The 24,204-nt window shown below is 45.8% G+C and overlaps 1 protein-coding gene across 4 annotated transcripts in view; it reads right to left on the minus strand.

Moving 5' to 3' along the window:
- Positions 1-938: 938 nt before the first annotated feature.
- Positions 939-24,204, minus strand: part of LOC119393625 (hemicentin-2) — a 225,890-nt gene continuing 202,624 nt past the window's right edge. Inside the window, exons 9-15 of one of the 4 annotated variants that reach the window (XR_007416349.1) lie at positions 21,421-21,678; positions 15,326-15,577; positions 10,518-10,655; positions 8,371-8,404; positions 7,088-7,179; positions 6,185-6,310; positions 939-2,703 (exon numbers count right to left, since the gene is read on the minus strand). Coding sequence is in view for 3 of the 4 variants with exons in the window: in XM_049416298.1 (XP_049272255.1) it covers positions 6,240-6,310; positions 7,088-7,179; positions 8,371-8,404; positions 10,518-10,655; positions 15,326-15,577; positions 21,421-21,678 (845 nt within the window). In the remaining variant the exon portion in view is untranslated. Of the gene's footprint in view, positions 2,704-6,003; positions 6,311-7,087; positions 7,180-8,370; positions 8,405-10,517; positions 10,656-15,325; positions 15,578-21,420; positions 21,679-24,204 lie in introns of those variants that run through there. The other 3 variants (XM_037660734.2, XM_049416298.1, XM_049416299.1) reach the window with 3 other exon arrangements.

Raw genomic sequence — 24,204 nt, forward strand, 5'->3', positions numbered from 1 at the left:
ATTATATTTCAATGGTTGCCGAGTCATTGCGGAATTGTCGGCAATGATCGCGCGGATGAAGCTGCACGATCGGCTCATGACCAAGATCTGCGGACACCCATACCACTTTTGAGAACGGACGCTGCGTGGCGACTACAATCACTTGCACGCCGTATCACTCTTCTGCAATGGAATACGCCGGGTTTTTCCAACGCGCGCCTGTATTCGAGTGACCCAAATTTGCAACTTCGTTAGCCATCAGGGCTCTCAAGACGCGATGCAACTTTACTGTGCCGCATGTGGTTGGGCGTGGCATTTACGAATGCGTATTCGTGTCTCATTGAAATGGCCAGCAGTGCGGCATGCAACATTTGCGCCTGCGAGGAGACGCTTGAACACATTCTATGCCACTGCCCATCATACCAAGCTCAACGACGTAGTGTGGAAGTCAAGCTCCGTCACCTGGACTCAAGACCGCTGACAAAAAAGAAGATCTTGGGACCTTGGCCTACGGTCTCGCATACGCGCAAGGCCACGAAAGCCCTCTTGTGCTTCTTGAGGACCACCGGACTTCACGAGCGCCTGTGAACTAACAGCACGAGTTCGTGTTGTGTAGTTTCACGCTGTTCATCCATCTCTATCTTACTCTTCTTATTTCTTCTCTACCCTTTCCTTTCTATTATTCCCCCTTCCCCCAACCCAAGTGTAGAGTAGCCAACCGAGCCAAAGCTTGGTTAACCTCCCTGCCTTTCCTCTTCCTATCTCTCTCTCTCTCTAGGACAGTACAAAGGCACTACAAAGTAAAAAAAAGTGCAATGTTATAAAACCCGTGGTTGTGTCCACGACTTCAAGTGACACTCTGGAGTATGTTCATTTATTGCAAATAGTTTTATTGTAAGTAAAAACGAATCATACAACAAATGTTATATTTATTACTTCGTATTTTCGTCGTGCTTTTTTTTCCCATTTTCCCGCAACCAAATGACCCTTCATGTTCGGCGTCCTTAAATTAACATGGAATAACCTATTCTTCCAGCTCGCTCCTCGCACGAAAGAAACATAACCTTTTCGTACCACACATCGAGAACATCAGATTAACTTTACAAACACTCGCACAATTGAAATATGCAAACACTGAAAAATAAAGCAAAGCGACTTGTGGACGAGTTCACTTTTGTTTGCCAAAACGCCCTCTGTACAGTAACATCTACCGGGATGTGCACAATCCCAGCACCTCTTTTTGACGTATTTCGGTTTCAAAGCGAAAGTAGCAGTATTTACATTGAGCTCAGCGTCCATCGAAATTGCGAATTTGGGGCGAGGAGAACACGAAGGCGTACATTTGACGTACTTTTGGCCGTCCCTACGCTGGAACCATATTTGCATCTATGTATGTCAGGAAAGTCGAAGTCTCATCTTAGGACTTAGTGCCGCACTTTCAGCTTCCTTCGTTGCACGAATCGACAAAGAACGTCATTTCCCGAAGAGGGCTGCGGACGGCCTGCTGTTAAATTTGACATCGAAAATTGGGTTCACGTTTGAGTACTTTTGAGAACATTGAGCACAGTTGGAGTTACGCTTATCAGCGACGGTTACATCAGAGTAGCAATAAATTACACCGATGACACTCCGATTCATCGTCGCTCAAATCAAAGGCCAGCGAAGAAGATATTTCCGCTTCGCATTTTCGATGACGGAGAGCTTTTGAGACGCAGTTGTACGTATATGCACAGGTTTTGATACTGCACATCTGGCGAGCACACATCGCTCACGTTTCTCAAACGCGTTATTTTCCTTCAAGCTTCTGGTGTGCTTACCAGAGCGCGAGCCCACAAAAGCCGCGTTCCTGGGCGGCTGCTTTGTGAAATAGACTGGACACCACCGGGTCATACCACCAAGGAGATCGCACGCAAACGCCTAAGCAGTGAGTAAAAACGCAACTGACGCACTCGCTTTTCTAGAGCGACATAACCTTCACAAATACAAGCGGACAAGGTCCCTGCCATCGACAACAGTATACACTGGCACACGCATACGCAATGCAACCTAAAGAGAAGAAAACACTTAACAAAAACGTCAATAACACCGATGATGCTTGCGCTGCTGTCTTGAGTGTTTGTTTTTCTCGTGTCTTGATGGCCGTGGCTACGACACGCTCACACAATCAAGACCGCGACGTCATTGTTGATTTCACTAGAAGAGAATCACTTTGGGACGGTTCCAGTCACAATGGTTAGCTGTCTTCACACCCTTCGCTGTCTTTCACTGGACGACTTCCCACTGGATTTGACAAGATATGTCCCGCCACCAGGGGATGCCATCTCGACGTTCACTTTCAAAGCTTACCCCAAAAGTCACTCGAGTAACCTTTCTTACTTGCTTTCTTTTTATGGGGAAGCCAGCGTCTACGCGTTCCTCGTCACAACAGGTTTCGTTACAGCCGAGAGAGATGCGAAGGAATTCCACGTCGCGGAAAAGCATCGAGTAGTTCCGACTGATGAGCAGTGAGTTGTTCAACTTCTTTTCCCGAGACGAGTAAGGTTCGTTGCAAAGTGATTTCGCTGAAGCAGTTTATCTAGCACTCTCTGCAGCACCTCCCTTGTCTCCAACGATGTCCTTAACGCTTGTGACCGCAGATTCTGAAAGTCGCTTCAGAAGAGGGGTGCCCGTTGATGCACCCCGGTCATGGGCAGCAGACCCAAGTCACCACTCTGCTAAAGTCCACTGCGAAAAATCGAAAACGGAAAGAAACAGTATATTAAGGCGGCATACGTATACAACATCAATCATTTTACTAAATGCAGAAACGTGCTACTGTAGCGAGAATAAAGGACCTGTGTAGAGGTGCGTGCTCGAACTATTGTAAATTTCATCACTGCGCTAAACTGCTTCGCTGCTTGAGAACCTCTGATCTGAAGACCAGTGAGGCCTGCATGTCTATCCGATATTGTTAGCTGGCATAATCTTCAGATTTATTATATGGACTGCGCCGCCACTTTCTTTTAAGTTTTTTAAGCCGCCCCACCATTCACCACCGCTCTCCCACTTGCGCGCATATTACTTAAAACTATTCTTTCTTTTTTTTGCATTCTGTTGAGTCAGATAAAATTCTGTTGAGTCGGAGTGTGACACAAAATGTCGCTTTTGTGACGTAAAAGCGATCACGCAGATCTTGTCACACGATGACACTGAATGCACCTGAGTGGCAACTTGCTAAGTGGCTCTATGATGACGCAGCTTAGCGTAGACCTTCTATATGCTTTACACGAGTATGTTACTTTTGCTCACAACAGTTCATTGCGAAATATCTCGTAACTCGTATTAACTTTTCACATCGTAAGAATTAAAACTTTGGCATCAACATTGCCAGATTAACAATTGCGCAATTTTTAACTGGTTTATTATGAGTACTTAACCTCTACGAGCTAAAGAAACAAAGGGAGAGCTACGTATCTAGCATGACATCTATAAAAAACCTCCAGCGCTCGGCTCCCCGTTTACTTCTTCAAGGCCCAACGAGCCAGAAGGTGAGCTCTTGAGAAATTGATCGCAATAGACACGGCGCTTATGCAGTTAGGATGAAAGGCCTCCGTGCACTACATACCCGAAAAGGAAACAAAAGGCGGCGAACTGTGCCGATTACTCTTATGTACGCTTGCTCCCTCGGTGCTCCGTTCTACATCCTGAGGACGTACTTTCCCCCGAGGGCATGTCTCCACAAGAATGCGAGCTGAACCGCGAGTACTGACACGTGGCAAACGAACCGCGGAAAGAAAGGCTGGAGCAGGGTCGCTCAGTGGGCTGCAAATCGTGTTATACTAACGCGACTTCGCGAGAGACGACGGGACGACTAATTGGAAAATGTAAGGTTGAAGAATTCCTTCACCCTAAAGGCATGGCGCGGACACACCGAGACGTCGGGCAGCACCCTTCTCGCATCACTTAGCCGTGCGCTTGCCAAAGCATACAGCCAACTACCGCCTCTTCCCTTGCCTACCGCAATGCTAGAGGGAATCCTACCTCCGCCTCCGCCAACTACTTGACAGCCACACAAACCTCCTTCCTATTGCAGTCATCTCGATCATTTTTTTCCCTCTGAGAAGCCCTCCTAACTTCTATATGAAGCAATTTGCAATGCAGATGTAATATAACCGAGGCACGCCCCGCAGGTATTTCCCTCCTTCAATGGCCAGAAATGTGTACCAAGCGTGACTTTCTGCGTCATAGAGGGGGTATGGGCCAGGGTGTTGAAGGGAGCTACAATTTATAAAGGCGCCAATCCGCTTCCGTTTTTCGTTCCCGAAGAAAGTTGCCCCTAAGTGTCGCGCTTTTGAAATCTCTACCCCGGAGGAATTAAACGCGCCTAAGGAAACTAGGCTTGCGGCGGTGAAGAAAGGTTATAACAGAGCATTCAACGTCGCGCTGAGGCATAGCGTGTAAAAAATGCATAACCGATACCTGGGGATAAAGATGCTGTAGTGTTTGGTGGCGTACGCTTACACTTGACACACCAACGCCTTCGAAGGTGCATGAATATCGACGGGGAGTCGGAGTGCTACAAGTTGTCGAGGAATTTAAGTGCCGTTGAGCTCTTATTCGAGGCGCATAACAGTACATGCTCGAATAAGCTCTAGGTACTCCGATGCACACGTATAGGACAGTCGACGCCCAGATATAGTTGAAATTCATTTTAGAAGAATTTTACTATTCAGAAGTATTGAAGTTTGCAAGCCGTTTCTTGTGCAAGGTGTCACTCGGAAAGGAAGCCTTATCATGTTTGAAAGTTTTCAACACCAGATCTTTTTATGAGCGCTCGTGCGCGATGTCGAGAAGCGACATGTGACGGCGTAGAGTTTCAACAGCGTTCAGACTCCTTGCTTTGATCTTTTCTGACAGCTGCGCTACTGGAGCAACGTCAGCTCGCTCCTGTGTTTCTGCCAGATGTACACAGACGATGCCTCGGTTGATTTTTTTTCTAATTTTTTTTTGTCACATGAGACAGTCTCACGACGGCACTTTATGCTCGTCATTCGGTGGTGCTGAAAGGAGACTCCGGGCTGAATTCACTTATTGCTTCTTTTGCATTTTTGTCTCCGAGAAATATTCGGCACATGCTTCGCGAGGGGGTACAAGCACAACTGACATGACTTACTTCGACAGCCAATATATATGACTTTGCTCCAAGAAAAACATGTCATGTCATGAATCTGCATTAGGAGCTTGTCTTTCCTTGCGTGCCAGCTGCCGCGTTCTGTATAGCACTGCACATGCAGAATTCTGCATAGGTGTATGTATTGAAGCACCCGATGCTCATGCTGTGCGCACGCGCACATTTTACTTTCTTCCTTTTCTTTTGGGAGTGAGTGTGTGTGTAATAGCTGTGATGCTTATCAAGACACTATCAAGCGTCCCTGCTTGCGATTCATCATATAAATTGAAAAAAAAAAACGGCCCACATTTTCCAGTGGTCTTGCGCGATTTTTTTCTGTTCTTACTTTCTATGGTGGCAAATATCTGTTGGTTCCTTATTGAAGAAGGCGAGGCGTGTATCATGGAAACAGGAACCAGACAACACAAAGCTCAAGTCATAAGCCGGCGTTTTTGTTGCGCTGTTCTCTTCCATTATGTCCGTGTTTGCACACATTACTCTCGTCAAAGACGATTCCCTTCCAATAATTGCAATTTTCTCTCGTTTTATGGCTTCATTTGTAGGTTTGACTCGAAGGCAGTTTATGTTTCCATTGAACACCCCTTTAGAGATATAAGCGTAGGTGGTTCGGTGCTCACAGTACTGTGCAAATTCGAGTTCAAATGAATTGAAGCTCAGTTTCTACCAGTGGTTTCTGTCTCTTATAGATGTTATGGCTTCGCTGTTCTTCGTCAAGGACAATAGGAAATGTACGCCTTCCTTTATCGAAATACAAACGCGTTCAAGTTTACCGAAGCAAGTAAACTCTTTTCCAAACGGGATCAAGCCCCGTGTTCCGGTGATCGCTAGGACCACACCTGGCTGCCCGCACTGCCTAACGTTCACTCGCCAAAGCTTCGGTGCCTTAATATTCCAAACCAGCAGGGGCCTCCTAATTTGGGTCGAAAGATAGGCGGGCCGGAAGCGGCCCACCTATGCCACGCGCTGTGCCCGACGCCGCGCCTTTGCATGGCAGAGCCGCGGCAATTCGTATTCGCCGCGTGGTGCGCCACTCACTTTATCGTCGTGTGATGGATGGTCTGCGCGTGGATCTCTTGGTGGTGCGCGGGCTTCAGCCGAGCTCCAGCGTTCCACGCCGCACAAGCCGCGTCGCTGACCGGTGCCCATCTTCGCTGTCGTAGTCTGCGAACATAAGTGAGCAAGAAAGCGTTACCGACGACGTAACCGCTTGCGAAGCGTCTTGTTTGACGCATAACTCAAGTTGTTATTTACTACAGTCAAAACAAAACAACAAAATAACAGGTTCGAGAGGTTAACTCATTTATTGCACAGCGACTATTTCATTAGTCATAGATTGTAAAAAAAAAAATGTGCTTACTCAATTTACCAATCCGAACTTCGGCTAAGAAACAACCTAATTGCACTAACTGCATTGAATAGTGAAACAGGCTTGATCTTGAGCAGCTTACGACGGTATATTTGAACTGGCCAGCAGCAAAGATTGAAGCACAGATATAAGCTAGTGTGCCCAGAGATTGCCTGACATATCCAGGAAAACTGAACTGGCTAGTGGTATGTACGATTTTTTTTTTCCTTTTAATCTTCAAACTTCATGGTGTCAAATATTTAGTTTTTTTATATTGCCGTTTTTACCTTGAAGATAAGTTGGAGAAAATTTATTCGTATCTTGAACGATTGCAACGCGCGTGTACTGTAACTTCAGCCCTAATTCCATCTTTCTAAAGCAGTTGCCTATGAAAGTGAGAAGTGAAAGAAAACTTTTTGTCTAAAACGTCAAACAGGCTGATAATTCACGAGAGCATGGCATCTTGACCTCATTGTTAATGTTGCAGTGATGTTGCGAATGCATGAGATCAGACGTGTGCGATATCAACACCTACGTTAAACATAACCATACGCGGAGATTATGTCGCCAGAAATTCTACGAAGGAGATGTACCTTCTTCGAAAAGTGGACTACCGCCGCGTTTCATGTCAGCCAACAAAGAGAGCTTTCCTTGGGGGCTGCCGTGGCCAATCTCCCCGATAGCACTGGAAAACGAGAGAGCGCCACCAGCTATTGTTTTTGTTTTTGTGCGTGTTTTTCATATCATTGGCACATAATATCCCTCGGTGTTTTTCTTGTTTTTTTTTTTCATTTATTCTCTCTTCGAGGATATAACTTTGAATTTCAGCAGTCGCTTGTTTTTGAGTACAAATACCAGCACTTAACAAAGTTCCTATGCATTGGTTTCTCAGGAATCTTCAAGTCTTTTTAAGTATAAATATTGTGGATTGCAATATCACCCTTTCGCTACACAGGGTCTCGGTGGTACATTTTCTCACTACTACAAGTATGCTGCATCCCAACAACAGGTGTTTGGAACATGAATATAAACTAACGATGGTGCCAGCGTTGCTGACGTTCAGGTGAAGCTACGAGAGAGAATGTCATTTTACCGCTAATTAGAGTTAAGTTACAAGTACGGAATAAAACAAAAACGCCGACCGAGATAAAAGGTAGAAAAATTTTAAAAATACGTGTCGGCTCCCGCATTCGAGCCTTGTTGCAATTGACTGAAACGTCTTTTGAAAATGTTTGTGCCTTTTACCTTGGTCGCTGTGTTTCTTTTATTCCAACATGTTTTCCCCCAACCAGATGGGATTCCGTCGGACTCTTGACCATAAGTTACAAGCGCGCATGGCTATAGAACATTGTTACAAACGCGTATGGTTCATGTCTTCTTTCGTTTATCTGTCTTCACATGTTTAAGCCGCAAAGCGCAAATTTAAATGCGAGCTGCTTACATATTCCTAGGTTGAGACGTTCTATTCGTATCACTATCCGAAATTAACAGCACCATAGTACCCGGGAAGGAGCCTAATAAGTTTGATAGCCCACTAAACAGCTCAGCGCATGGCATAATCAGGAAAAGCTCAAATTGTTGCGACATGAAATCATTTCTGAGAAGTAGGCAAACACAGAAAATTTTTCCTTTCGCGGTGTAAGTTATGTAGCTAATACGAAAATTCGTTCAAAGGCATTTCTGGGTCTCTTCGTATGACAAATTATTAGCCTGTGCTATTTAATTCGACGAAGGACTAATTAGAATTGGTGAAACAGAATACCATTTCAGAACATTTCTGCACATATTATTATTATTTGACTGCGCTATGATGCAGTTGCTAAACACGAAGAGCAGAAATAATGATGTAGTTCGTTAACAAGAGCCTGTTACTCACTTTTCACGTTCTTCAAGACGTGGTTTTGTGTTCGCTGAAAGAGAAGAAAAATAAGGAACTCTTATCACTGTTGCTTCTGCAAAGCACCATTGTGTGCTGACATTAAATACCAATTTTTCGATCGTGAGTTACGATCATTCCTTTTTTTTTCATTCTGGAATTTGCATTCCGTACCATGCACATATGCATACACGCAACAACAATCACGCGTACAGGAGCCCACGACCATAAACTCATGTGCCCATCACAAGTGACAGAGAAAGAGATAATAATCTTTATTGAAATTCTTGGAGACGTTAGCCTGGTTTATCGCCTGGCTTGCTACTCCAGGCTTCGGGTGATGGCAGTGATATATACAGCTTTCACATATGCACATAAACAGTACGTACACTCACAAACGCACAACGAAAGTTTGTGAATCACAACTGGTTGTGTGCATACTATAGTGGGCACTCTATTTAGCTTATTTGGTGTTACGCCTGTAGTAGTCACACACACAGTAGCTCTAATTTGTGACCACTGCAGCACCAAACCATCTTACAGTTATGTCTAATGAACCTATTTTTCGCCAGCTAACATTATGCTATGCCTGCAAACTTCTAAATTTCATAATGCCACCTTGTTCTCTGCCATGCTCGAGTGCCACTTCTACCTTGGTACCCATTTTTGATACATTAATACACCACCTACCCTACTTATTGCACTAATGATGCGCGAAATGTCTTGATATCTTTTTAATCTTAGCTGTAATACCAACCACCACTACCTGCTGTTCTTACAACATGCCTGTATTATTCTCTCGTAATGATACGTTTGTGATTTTCTGTTCGCGCACTCGCTGGGTGATCGTTTATATAGCTTCTTCTCAGACTTATTTGTCATGAGTGAACTTTTCGTTCCTGTTGGTTATTAAAAGTACAGTACGCCCAGAGTGTATCGCAATTGCCGTTGATCCTCACCGCCAATCGTTCCCATTCTAGCAGCTGAAACACTTAGGAACATAAGCTTAGTAACATTATAGCCACTGTGCCTCCTTCCATGAAAGACTTTTCACCCACCTACTTTCCTTTCTCTCGGATCAATTAAGGAATTACGCAGGTGTGAAATCTCTCTAGACATTTGCTTCGACATTCCCGCATGGTACCCCTACTTCGTGACAACGCAGTGTACCCATTACTACTGCCATCTCAACTTAGGTTAACGCCGTCACATAAAGTTATGATGGCCAATCTGGGGCTTTATAGAAGCTTGAATATAATCACGGTTCTTGAAGACTTACATGATGCAAACTCGGATTTTTTTCTGTTTCGGATGGTGCTCTCACAAAACACCTGTCTTCTGGTAAGTCCACTAAACAGCGAACAAGTTTCAGCTATAAAGCTTAAGAACTTGCTTAATACTTATCATGCTTAGAAAAGACAAAACAGCGCAAAAAAAAGACAGAAGATACAGAAAGACGCACACTTACAGCACTATGCCTATGCACTATCTGTGCGTATTTCTGTGCGTTCTGCCTTTTCTTTTCTTTTGCGCTCTTTTATCTTTCCTAAGTGCGGATCAACTCACCAAAGCATCCCTTTCAGCTAAATTATCATACACCATCAGGGTTTCCACGCATCCTGGATAGGTCTCAGCGGATTCGCAAATTGTAGTGCTTATGATGATCGTGCAAACTTCTATCGGACATTAAAGCATTGCCATTATGTCTTGAAAACAACCCTACCCCGCCTTACTTAAAAAAAAATGCCGTTCCTTATATTACAATCACTCGCGCGCACGTAAAGTCCTCGAGAAAACTGTACTTCACAGGACTCTTCCGAGAAGTAAGGGTCATTTAAACGTTTATATTTGTTTCTTCGCTAATAGACCTCGCATAAGACGGGCAATGATTTCAAAAATGGGTCATATCACGGCGAGCACCGCCGCTAAAATATTCAATGCAAGAGTCATTAAAAACGGTTGTTCCCGTTCTCGAAAAACCGGGCGCGTAAGGGAAATTACCGCGACACGCGTGTCAGATGGAAAAGCGCGGCTCATTTTGCGAAGAATGAAAAAAAAAAACGTAAAGAAAAGCGGCAGAATGGAGGCCCGAATGACGAACAGGCGGTTATGGAGGGTGCACACTTGTAATTCGTATACCCACTTACACTGAATGCGCTTTCGGATAACAACGATGCTAATAATAACGATGAGTAGAACGATGATGATCACGACGCCACCGGCGATGCCCGCCATGATGATGAGGTTCTCTTCTTTCAGCAGAAGCTGGGCCCAGCCAGCCGGACCTGCGCATAGGACACGGTGTTTATACGACAGCAGCCCATCACATCTGCAGCGTCACGTTTCGTCGTTTCGCGGAAGAACCGTATGCGTAAATAGGAATCCGCTTCATGACAGCGATATCCGTTGCTTCAGAGCGCTTGGCCGACTAGGCCTGATCACTGGAATTCGCGTGCCTGAGAAGAAGGCAACCGTAGGGCTGACCAAAATTTTTTTTGTTGAGTACATTTACTGACAAGATCTTGTACGTGATATGTTCTTACTGTGCTCCTAGATGACCGTATAAGAGGACGACGTGAGTGTTATCTCCGTTCATGAATGCATTCTCTGTCATAGCTTCGTTCTTTTCTGTTAACACCAACAAAAACGTCAATTACCCATATTTTCTATTTAGGCTACACTATCATCTTTCTACATTTAAGCCTAGTCTTAAGCAATGAACTAAAAATAGAAAGACAGATATGTGATATGGATTTTCGTTCTAATGTGCTGGCGGCGTGCTCTTATTGTAATCTTAAACTTTATTATTCTACAAATTGCAGCTTTCTAGGTTAATGCCGTTTGAATGCACTGGCTGTATACCTTTCTTTTCAAGGATACTTGTAAACAATATTCCATCACTTGAAAGCGCCTGCCGTATTCGCTTGGAGCAATTTTCTTCCATTCAGAAATTTTTGTCGAATCATCCGGGTGTCCTATGACCAATTAATCCCAAATAATAATTCACCACGTCAATAAAGCGATTCTAATGCCAATCACAAGCTCTGCTTGCTTTGCCAGGCTGCTTGATGTTACGTTGGCCTTTTGCACATTCTTTTTAAAAGGCAAAAAAAAATACTTGGCCGAGGTCATCTCCAAATATATATGTACCGTGCATTATCTTCCGCTCCGCATGACACGATCGTATCATTTCGAAACTGAAGTACTTTCTCTGTTGACCTTTAAATCACACCATCCGCGGTCTAGCCTTCGTAATAATGACTACAAGGATGAAATGCAAGACACCCCTTCTACCCTTTGAATTTCCTCTAATATAAACTGAGCGCACGGTGACCCATTGGTTGACCTTTGGTGAATGCCACGAACCTCGAATCAAACACGACTTTTCTTATACATCACCCAGTGCTAGTTTTGTTTGAACCGCGTTGCGTAAATGCCACGAGTGTCTTTCTACATCGACCGCAAAGGGCGCTTGCAAGGCATAATCAAATCGATTTCTTTCCTCCTGCGATTCCTAGACTAATGTTTCTTCGAGAACGCGCGCTGGAAATTATTCGCGAGGCGGTTGATAAACGTTGTTTGCATACATAATACGGAACTCAGGTGTATGCTTACTAACGCGACTGATAATCTTCAGAGTGCACGCCTTCTGAATAATTAAACAGATGCGTCATTTCAGTGTACTTCATTTTCACTCTGGGCCATCCCAGACTACAAGGAACACTTTTTTCCCCAGAAAACGTAATTGTCGTACATCTGCATATTGTTTGCATTTCTCAGGTTGAACCTCGTGCGACAAAAATGAAACCATGTCATTGCGAACTCGAATGAGGCAGACGATGAATGAAAAAAGCGTTGAATGTATGAGGCAAGGAATCAGATGAATCAATAAAATAGTTTCGATTTTATGCATAGTTCTACTGCTTCCGTTCTTTTCCTTAGATCCACGTTGTTACTTTGTAGAGAGCAACAACCTTCTTGCGAATTTTGTACAGGTTTGCGTGGCCGTAACACTTAGCATGGTATATTCCAGACAAGAATAATGAGAAATGACTATCTTTTCGAAAAATGTCAGTTGCGATCATATCAGACCCGTAGCCAGGAATTTTTTTCGGAGGGCGGGGGGGGGGGGGCACTTGCTGAAAACCTTGACTATTTGAGAAAAACACCTATTTTCATTATTCCTTTGTGTTAAAAACACGTACTTCACCAAAATTTCAGGGGAGGGGCAGCAGCCCCCCCCCCCCCTGGCTATGGGCCTGTCTCATATGTTCTCCTACTGGCTTTACTACCTACTACCGCCGCATTGAGCTTGGAGGTGAGATGGAGAGGGAGGGCACTGCGTTGAATAAACTTCTTTGTTAAACGTCGTGCACGTATAAAAAAGACGCTGATTAAAATAAACCTTCACCAAAATGTCCTCTAGAATCATTGCGTGGCTCGATAAGCCCAACCAGTCATTAATCAACGGCCGCTTCTCCCACTTTAATGCCATATCGTCGAAAGTAAAGTGAAATTGATGAGTCAATGTACGCAGTTCTAAAGACCACTAACTAGGTATAGGCAAGTATTCAGTGCACATTAGAAGTGGCGCATTTCTCGATCTGCGGTATGCATAGCCACACCTTCACCACATCAGTCGGTCGCCGAAAAAAAGAAGAATCTTGCTCTCGGGAGATGTATTTGACTCGTCTTGACACGTCCGTCATGCATCCCGAATCAAGTTCACGAATGACAGTCTTAGAAATAAATACTTCTGCTTCAAAACTTAGAAGACGAGTAAAAGGCAGCAGAGATACCACCGCCGTTCTCACGCCTTATACGCCGAAGTTGAAGCAGACGTGTTGGGTACGTAGATACAACAGACGAGGAAACTAACATTTTTTTTTTAAATCTCGCAAAATATTTGGTTGTGTAATCAGGTTCCATACATTATTGCTTGCACAGCCGATATATCTAGCAGCGCTTTCTCTACTGTTCACATATCGAAGAGACACGTTTACTTATTCTTAAGGAAGTTTCGTTCGAGGACAAATTATCCGCGCTGCATTCTCCGTCCAGTTCCAGTACTTTCCCAACTCCCCAAGAACGCGTCTTCGTTCAATGTATGAACCCTGATCTCCTTTACGCGATTACACGTCAATGAATGGTTGCTCAGCGACGCGAGCGTCTCCGTAGGGAACTGAGGCTGGCAGTGAAGCAGCTGGTTCGCCTCGCGCTTCTTATCTTGCCAGCGCGAACGATTGAGCGTCGTCAGCGTGGAATGAGCAAAGCGCAGGGCGTACACAGTGGATTCCTTATCTCACCGAGCGCCCAGGGACGTCTAATGAGGCACGCCACGCGTTCTTCTTCTTTCCTACGAACGAGGCGGGAAGAGAGAGAGGGGGGGGGGGGATTATACAGAGTCGTCGATAAGCGGCCATCCAGATTGCCTTGGGCCTCTTTGTCGGCGATTACATTGACTACCGCTAAGGCAACTGCAAACTAAGAGTTCGTCGGACAGCTTAGCCCGATGGCCTCTTTGCGCGGTGAACGCTTCCACGGTCGTTAGCACCGCTGCAGCGAACGTCCTTCCTTCGTGTACGGGACGCGAGCAACTATGGACAATGACATCGCTGCTCCGTCGTTGTAGGCCAGTGCTTCTCGTCGCTTATATTTGCACTAAGTCTTTCAAGGCCTTCAGGCGCTTTCTTCGGTCGCTCGTTAGCATAGTGACCCGTCAATCCCGAGAGCATCTTGCATGATGAAGATAAAAGAGCCTAACTTCTGACAGTGCTTTGAGTAATGGGCGTAAGGCTCGAGGTCGTTGGTACCGTGCAACTTTGTCTTTCTCTGTATTTTTCCTCGTTGACTAAATGACCTTTAAGCTTAGCTACTGCTTATGTAATAGGCATATACTGGCTACTATTAGGGCGTAATGTTAAGTAGGCTCTCTCTTTCCTACGCAAGTAGCTCAAACTTGTTTTTTATTTGGTCATTTCGTAGTTTTATATAAGTGTCATGATGAAGGATAACATTTTTTTTTTAATTTCCAACACTATAACGTTTCTGAACCTGCAACAACACACGTGTTGTATTTTCTTTACTGTACAAATAAGCCGCTACATAGGAAAAAGACTTTGATCCAGCTTCTTTGAATGCAATTTGATATTATTTTATATAAATATTACCAATAAAAAACTTTACAGTTTAATGAGTACTGGTCACTTACTTTATAAGAAGCCATTTGAAGCTACGGCATTTCTACAGAACTGTCGCAAATGGGCTAAATTGCGTTAGTCGTACTTGCATCTGAGAGAATATTTCACCGGTAATAATGACATTGTATGGTGAAGGTTCAAGATTCTTCATTCAGTAAAAGAAAGGACATGCAGGGGATGCGCGAGAAACAGTTGATAAAATCACATTTTTTCTATAAGTAAACTCACTCCCTTACGCTATTATTACCTTTATGATGACGGTACTCGGTAGTACTCACGTCCAAGCAATCGCATAGTGCTTCAACGGCATTTTTTTTTAAGTGGGCATATTTCACAACGCTTCTGCATTTAATAGCTTGCATTGTGAATTTACTTTTTTTCTTCTATCTCTCTTTCTTTCTGTCGCTCTTAGAATTTTTTTTTCATTCATTAACGTGCTCCTTCGGTAATTGATTTATAAGGCTTCGTATATGTTTTTATAATCCCCTATGCGAATATTGCGTCGATGTTTTTGCTGAAAAAGCTGCATCAGTAACCTTGCGCGGTGCATGGCCATTCGTAGACATCAAGGCTCCTCGGTAGCTATCTTCACACGAACCTAGGCCTTGCGCGTGGATCACTGCATTCGAAGTCACGGCTTCATGTTGTTTAGGTCGTTTCACTACTTACCTTCGCAGTTTGTTGCCCGTCTCATAATGCACCGAAAATTACGTGAATAAGCGCAAGCGTGCTATAATGTTAGAGTCCACACTCACTGGGCAGCTTGGTGAGCTTTAGCTGGCAGGGCTCGGAGTGACCGACCGCGTTGCTGGCCACGCAGGAGTAGGCGCCGAACGAAGTCCGGTCGGGCACCACTAAGGTGCTGCGTGGACCCCGGTGCTCCTGCACGGTGCGATTGTTCCGCAGCCAGATATACGCGACCACGGGCGGCACGGCTTGTGCCTCGCAGCGAAGCACCACGTTGCCTGATGAATCGTGCTCCTTCACCACGGCACACTGCGGGCGGTCTGCATGCGTCAAGGAGTAAAACACTGAGTGAAGTGTACGTGACCATACAGCACGGCCGCGGTATAGATATCTAATACGAGCACATTTCGCTTCTATACTTTCTAGACTGGAGTAACCTCATTGCGTATGATTTTTGCCTAGTAGTGTAAAGCAGACAATGAAGCCGGAACCAGGTAATTAAAACTTTATATTCAAAGAAGCTCTAGTTGTTAACGTGGAAATATATCTCGTTGACGTATCCCTACCTTTTATAACTGACACTGCTCTTACAGAATTTTTTTGGAAAAAACGAGTTATGAATGGTGGAGACGTAGGCATGTCGGAAACTCGTGTTTAAAAAAATAATTGTCTTTCTTTCTTCGCGTCTCTCTCACGCTGTTATTATATTTAATTCTGTTTAAGCATAGGAAAATAACGTACTGTTGTTGCAGAGGCTGTTTTACCCAGGCCCCACACCATAGTGATCTTTCATAGTGCACCGTATGCAAGAAAATGCGCTGGTGACGCAGCGTCAGCACTTAACATTATGTGTATTTTGCTTTAATTATGAAATTAGTTATTTCTATTCGCGCCTCGCACCCACGTAAGTTAAAGACCTAACATAAATACCAAAATCCTCACATTATTCTTTTATAGCACTCCGCGCAAATTAAATTCTGCGCGTCCTGTAATATGCGCCTCTTTATTCTCAACAAGATTAGGGCGCTTACAAAAAAAAAAAAAAGCAAAACAAATAAAAGAGACCACGTAGAGGCGGGCTGGGGCACCGTTACTGGGAACTCACGCGTTTGAAAACTTCCGATACAGGGCAAAATAAAGCGCCGCATCAAGTGGGGGATTTAACCGGGCGGCTACAGTGATGCACCTGTAACGAGGGCGGACGTTGGGGCTCATTACCGAACCATTAGCGAAGCCAAGCAGGACTGAGGCTGGGCTTGAAGCCGCAGCGATAAGCTGCTGGCGTGGAAAGGAAGGGTGATGCGAAGGGGGAAGATGTCAAGAAGAAATCGATGAACTTGACGTGCCGGCGGCTTCACCTTCCGAACTACTTGAATCGTTCTTACCGCAGTGCTTTTGAATATTGCTGGCAGGGACGGCAATTTTCGGTACATGACTCACTTGGGCATCACAAATGTATATTGTTAAATATATTGGCAGCAAACGTGTGCCAGAGATGTAGAGTCCTTAGCTTATTGCCCGCAAGGAGTTGCACAATACAGATATGCTAGGCTCCTTCTGATGAATTTCTTTGCTGATTTCACTTCAAAACTGCTTATGCGTCTATTCCTCTTCATTTCAACGAGGCTGTTGTAAGCAAGCAACATATTCTTCGAAAATCTTCGAAAAATACCTCGTGTTCTTTCTGTTTGCAAAACAACCCTTGATTATTACCTTCAAAGCTATAAAACCGCGTTTTAAATCTCGTTTGTTTACTGTGAGTGAATCAGTTGCGCCCCCATACCATGCATAGATGACTCTTGAAGTCAGTTATCGAAATTCCAGTAAACGCAGAATGTGGAAAAACAAGACAACCGGTCTCCTAGCAAAGCCGTCCCCTTTGTCTCCCGTGGCGCCCTCTACAGGGTTGTTGTTTTTTTGTTCTTTTTGTTTGCTTTTACTTTGCTTTTGAAGCTTAATTTGCTTACCTTTATAGTAGGCAACATCTAAACTGTTTCGAGTACTTCCGACAACCTTAATCCTAGCTTGACAAGTAAAACCAATTGAAACCAGCCCCTAGGCACCGTTATTTCCGGTTTCGCTCAGTTTATTCCGCAGACGCACGAAACGTAACCACTTTTTCTCGTCGCCTCTTTCGCATTGATAGAACATCGCTTTCAATCGGTACCACGTCGCCTTTATCAAAAGAATACAGTATATGCCCCGTAGAAAACCAGTGTGGCATCAAATTTTGCCGCGCTCTGTATTCCATATGCCTCCCACGCGGCGCAGCATTCAGGTGGCGAATTCTAATCTGCTTCGTTGGAAAAGTGGCCGACCAATAATACAACCGCGCTACGACGGCAAGCAGTTCCAAAAGCAAGCACACAAATGCTTCGGATGAAAACTAATGCATCTGTCGGAGCGGAGAGATCGAATAAAAAAAAAAGAAATTTGGACGAAAAGAGCAACCTGCCGCGGTGAATCCTTCGTTGCGGCAGAAGGCGAAGAAAAAGAAAGAAAGCACAACGGTGCACATCAACAACCACCTTTTCGCTTCTTACGTTTAACGAAACGGCAGAAGGAACAGTGTGAGACACAAAACCCGGCGCGGCCCGCTCGAAAAATTGAAGCTGCCGAGGGAAGCGAAAGCCATTTTGCGGCAGCCAACTTCCTGCGCGCGCGCGCGCTGCCAGCTCGAATTCCACTTCAAGCGATCGCGGGCGCTGGCGGAAGAGCAAAAGGCCACGACGTATACGCAAGAAGAGAATAACGTTTGTAGCAAACAAAAATATAGCAGGAACAATCGTAAGTGACGGAAACACAACGTTGACGTATTCCCAGCTTTGGTGGAGACAGGTTGCGTGCCCGCATGCCCACCCCTACACGTCCCGCCCGAAGAAATATGCATTCCCCTATCCCCGACCGAAAAAGCATTGCCGCAACGCGGTAGGCGCGCTTTTTGCTTTTTTTTTTTTGCTTTTTGGAGTCTCTTTCATTCTTTCAGTCGGTTTTTCTTTGGTTTCTTTTAGTTCAGGTTTCAAAAGTGCCTCCGCCACGCAGTATGCCACTCGTTCATTTCTTACTTTTGTTTCGTTCGCAAGGTTATCGCGGTACACAAAAGCAACCGAAAGCCCCATGCGGCATTCGGCTTTCCTAGGGCAAACAGCAATCGTCGGTGCGGCCAAACCATTGCGGCCGGACCAGAAGATGCAGCGCGGCTCTCCAAGCCTGAAACCACTGCTGTACGCTGTCACGAAGTAAAGAATAATCAAACAGACGAGGGCAAGCGGCGCAGTACGTGGCTCCAACCTGCACAGCAGCTTGCCCGAAGAGCGCAGAAACACACATCCGCACAAATGCGGGCACAGATACCAACATATGAGAGTATATATTAGGTACGCTAGAATCAAGGGGAGGGAAAAAAGCAGGAGACGAGAATTCCGCTGGTTTTGAAAGAGCTCGGCAAAGAACTCCAAATATAGAATAGAAAAACGTCAAAGAAAACTCATAACCCGTTGCCGCATACGTGCTTCGAGGACCCTCCGGTTGCGAGCTAGCTTGCGGGTGCGACCTGTTTCAAAACTCGGGCCAGCGGCGGCCTGCGAGGATCTCGACGCTGCGTTATTGCTCGGCTGACCACAAATGCCGGAGGCCCATTTCAAGCCGCCGACGCCGCTGCCACCTTCTGGGCAGCCGCCGCAGCCAACCTCGAAGGCGACTTTTCTTGTGCGAGGGGATTCCCGTCGACCCGCCCCCCTTCCCCTTCACCCCTTCCATTTTTATTTTTATTTTATTTACTTTCCTCCCAAGCACGCACTGAGGGCTGCCTATAGTAAGGTTCTTGCTTCTTTTCGTGCCCCTGGCGTTTACTAGCTCCACATTTTCTCTATTCTCGTCTCGAATCGCGATTCGGCCGTGCCTGCTAAAGAAACAGCGCTCCGTGAGCCCCCCGTCTTCCTTCGAAAGAAAGGCAATGGCTTGTTTTTGTGTCATTATTTTTTTTTTACACTGAAAAGTGGTGAACTCGGTCTGGCACTGTGTTCGTTCTGTGTGCTTCGCTTGAAGAAAAAAAATACGTATATAAGAACGGGACGCAGAAGTGAAGGCGCGGACCACGCCGAAATGACGTTCATGTACACTGTTGGTTCATCTCTGCGCTATCCTTCCTGAATTCTCTTTGTTGCTTCAGATCTATTTCCTGTCATCCCTTTGTCTTCTGCGACTGCGTTTGCCTTTTTAGGAAATTTTCTGCTTGCGCTGTCATCATTTCACCCTACACGATTTTTTTTCGGCACTGTCCAACTCGCGTCAGGCGACACAAGCCTTCGTTTGCTTCCTTTTCATAGAAATCACGAGGAAGCGGCGGGCTCGGCCAGGGGCGAGTAAAATCGAGAGAGGCAGAGAAAGAGAGAAGGGAGGACGATGACAGAAACGCCAGTAAGCGTCCTTTTCTCTCACTTTCTCTCTTGCTCTCTTTCTAAATCTAGAGATTTCCACGAAGCTGGACAAGAGAGATTTAAAGAATTAAGTTTCGCAAGAATGAGGTACCAAGTGTGAAAACAAACAGAAAATGAATTCGCCGTCAGCGGATGGGCGGAAGGCAAAGAAAAGTTGACCAGCCAACGGCAGTGCGGGTCTGTGATCCCGTGCGACCGTCACGCCGTCCGCCAAAGTCAGACACCGATGTCAGTGAGCTGCAGCGTACAGTACCAACACGTAAAACAAAAAAACGCAGGTAAAAAATACTCTACTCGAATCGATAGGCTTCAAAGAGACGACAAGAGAGGCAGCGGGCTGTGAAAAGCGTTCGTGTGATAAAGGAGGCGATTAAGCCCAGAATTGAACTCAAAAGGCGGATCTCACCGATGGTTTCCAGCAATGAAAAGATTGCGGGAGCCAAAGAGATTGAAAAGCGAAGAATAGGGGAAAAAAATAAAGAAGACAGTAGGTGGAGGATACTGCTTTCTTTTTCATGATGTCTCTATTCCTGCCTTTGACAATGGGAATAAAGGAACGGAGAATACGTTCATCTAAAGAAGTAAGCGCCAGGAAAATGGCTATCATCGGGCGCTGTTTCATTTATTTGCTGTGTCATCGCGACAGCGCACTCTTTGGATTCAGTTGACTGCTTTTTTACGGATTGCGAACTGTCGCATAGGTGATTATAACTGCCTCGGGGTACTGACGTTCGCTAAGATGACAATGTACCGGCCTGATAACTTTCTTAGCCGCGTAGAATGAGTTGGGATTGTACTGCCCGAAACTTCGACATTGTCAAAAAGATTATTTGTGGTGTGCCTCCATAGGCCACGAATTGTAATTTGCAAGGGGCTTGCTCAATCTGTACCGGTAATTTGGGTTGTTTCGGTACTGTGTTAGATAATTTTTTCTTGTTTGAAAGAACCGTGCTTCCAAAGATTCTCGCGACGCGGTCCCTTGGAATATTTTTTAAATGATTTTATGACTATCTGCAAAGAAGTCGGATGGATATCTAAACCACTTGATAGCAGGCGTAACATAAAATGTGTAAAGGGAAGCGGCCCGCTCTTTTCGTAACCAATATTATATCAACGTGTTGCATGCTTCCCATTTTATAGCTATAGCTACTCGATTATCTGGTTATACAGAACCTTATCTCTGGACGAAGGCCATAGTGTATGCCGCTTGGTTGGAGCGTTACTCCGACGCATGAGCTGTGTCATTTCTTAGAGTCCATTCCTACATACAAGGGCATATTATACGAAGCACTGTTTACATAGGCAGTTCTGTGTGCTCCCCGCATGGAAAGTACACGAGTTGACGGTACACAACTTGCCTACAGCTTGCCCTTACTATTCCCGATTCTGTCATGCAAAGGCACTTGACTGCGCAAGACATGCACTAACTACATTCTGATATCACTTAAGAAGTCCGGAGAAGGACCACCCATATCACCGAAATGCGGCAGCCGATAGCCTCCGCGACTAAAGAAATAGTCCTACTCATGCACACAGTAATGTTCTCCGAAGGCGAGGTTACCGGCCTGCCTACTCGTGACGTCAATCTGGAGTACACTCCTATTGGTGCAGGCTTGTGTGCATCCGCCTTTGAGGAGGAAATGCCGCAGACTTCTATAGTTGTATTCGACTATAGAGAGCTTTACGTACTAAGAAAAGCGAAGACGCTCTTTCTGCGCACTCACGCCTGACGGTGACGAGTGTGGCGGCCATGGCTCGTCCGTGGCGGTTGCTGACCACGCAGGTGTAGTTTCCAGCCATCTCCCTCGAAGCGGTTGCGTTGAACAGCAGGGTGGGGCCGCGCGAGACGGTGAGCGCGCCCAGCCGCCACTGGTACTCGGCGGTTGGGTGCGCCGACGCCGAGCAGCTCACCTCGCGCGGCGGTACTTCCCCTTCCGAGAGGTCAAGTTGCACCACGGACACCTGCAGCTTCTCCGGGGGGTCTGCAATCAACGCGTGAGCCGCTTTCAGAGGAATGTGACGCTGCCGCCTACCGCACTTGTTGGCAGCATCACGTCAAGGCATACACGACGTGATGCCTGGCTGAATTTTTAACAGCGAAGCTTTTAGTCAAACGATAAACACGATAGTGCTGCTGCAAAAAACTCGCCGCGCCGTTGCCTAGCAACCGCCGAGCACAGCACGCGCTCTGCAATGGAGACCGCCACGCATAGCGTCCCATGGCGGTTTGAAGCCATGGGCGCAAGGATAGAGAAAATAAGATCGAAATTAAGAGGAAGTAAGCATCGCGACCACATACCGCACCACCTGGTGAAGCCGCGCATGCGCGGTAGGTAAGCCACGCCCACCGACGGAGACATCGCGCGCAACCTCCGCTCTACACTGCACAGCCTGACTGAGCCCAACTGTGTGGAGACAGCCATGGGGCGTGCTAAGAAAGTGCGTAATCCCTAAGAGGAAGCCGCGCTTTTCGAAGCTCGAAGTGCCGGTCGACGGGAAGTACGAGCGTCGACGGGCCCGTGCTTCGCCGTGCCAAGCTTTGCGCGACTTTGTGAAAATTTCCCGATTTTTTTTATCTTTCAAACTTTGCTACAGAAACAACATGTTCAGCTAGCGTGGACACCATCTGGACCAATAAGCTCTACAACCTCCGTTGTTTACAAGGAAAACTAAGAAGGATACAAGAAAACGAAACAATTAGAGAACCACATTGTGATATACTGCGTTACGGCAAGCTTCATGAAGTGGCGTGCCGAGCCGACTATCGTTTTCGTTTCTTTTCCACGTCCTTCTTCACTTTACTCCACCGCATCTGTATAGCCCGATCCAAAAGGCAGCCCTGCGTGCGGGAAAGATGTGGCATTTCATTGCCCAGCCTGTACGCTGTCGCAACATGACTAGTACTCTCGGCCTATACTCCCCTCTATCGAAAAAGCGTAAACTCGATTTTCACTTTTATAACGTCCATTCTCCCCATCCTGCAAGCCAACATGGCGCAGGCGTGAACCTCCGACAGTTGCTTTTTGAGATGCTGTCAACTACGCCTTCGCGGGTCATTTTTCCCCGCGCAAGGCATTTTTATTGCCACTGTTCTTCTAGTAGCCGGCAGTTCCGAGTTTCCTTCTATTATTTCGTTCTTCTCCGCAATATATAAATCGTGCTCATGCTTTTATTGTATCAATCTCGCCGTACGACCTCTAACCCTCTTTCGATGTATTAGTATTTTTGTTTGAAGTCGAGACAACAGCAGGTAGCTGTTTCCCCTTTATATGCATGCAATGCTTCTCACACTCAAATCGCTACGTCTTTATAGGCGCGATTCGGCGCACACTTCGGCCACTCTGCATGTAAATTCAAAAAGGCTGCGAGGTCGTAGCGTTTCGTTTTCCTGGTTGGTCAAAGCCTCTTGTTAGCCAACGACGATAACAACTACGGGTACCGGGTATTTATGCTTTTAGCTTTTAGAAAACCTAATTTACATCTTTTCGCGAGGTCCACAGGCACCGTCCTAAAAGCCAATGGTCGATGGACTATTGCTCGGATCGTCCTTGACGCTGGAATGTCTGTAACGCGTTTTGAGACGGTATTTTGAATATAATCGTATTCTTTGCAAGAAAGTCGGTGGGGGAGGAGGAGAAGGAGGGGAAGGATCGGGGATAGTTATAGCCGTGCCCGATTAGGAACCCCACAGTTGAGAAAAGAAAATGGGTAAAAGTGGACGTGGTGAAATTTCCTTCAATTGTTTTTTTTTTTTTGCTCCCTCTAGACATTTAAAATACGTTTGTGTAAACATGTAGGAGTATGCTTAACTGGGCTGGTTTGTATGTACATTATTAGGACGCGGGCAGACAATGTTTGAGCCGAGACGGTGAGAGGGAGACAGACAGTACGTTCAAATGAGCGCCCTTAAGGCGTCCTTACACCGTCCCGTCTCAGTTGATATTTCTTCGCGTCCTAGAGGAGATTGAAAGGTTAAGTGAAAGGCAGGGAGGTTAACCAGAAGTTTTTCGGTTTGCTACCCTGCACTGACGAAAGGGTAAGGGGGGACAGCGTAGATGAGTGAAATAGCGTGGAGATGTACTTTTACTTAACGTTGCACACTGCCCTGTCTATCTCATAATAAATTTTATGAGCGGTTATAGTGTGTGTGTCTATACGTGTCTGAGCTTATCTTTATTCGTTTTACGTAACATTCCTACACTTGCGCGCGTCTCTCTCACGCTCTGACGCCAGGACTAGGTTTCACAACACTGCACCGTATTACCGAGGCCGCGACAGTGACACTCTGCGCCCGCAGTATACGGCCGCGACATTTCCGCAAATGTCTCGCGATCATGGCGCGCGAGGCAGAAGGGATCGCGACTTTTGGTGAGGTGCCCGCGCGACCTCTATCGCGAACTACACGTCAAAGAGCAGCTAGGCATCAGAAAAAATAAACGACCGTCGCGTTGTCACAAAAAAAAAAACAAAAGAAATGAGGAACGACTGGCGGTGGCAAGAAAAAAAAA

Source organism: Rhipicephalus sanguineus, chromosome 5 (assembly GCF_013339695.2).
Source record: "Rhipicephalus sanguineus isolate Rsan-2018 chromosome 5, BIME_Rsan_1.4, whole genome shotgun sequence".
Classification (NCBI taxonomy): Eukaryota; Metazoa; Arthropoda; class Arachnida; order Ixodida; family Ixodidae; genus Rhipicephalus; species Rhipicephalus sanguineus.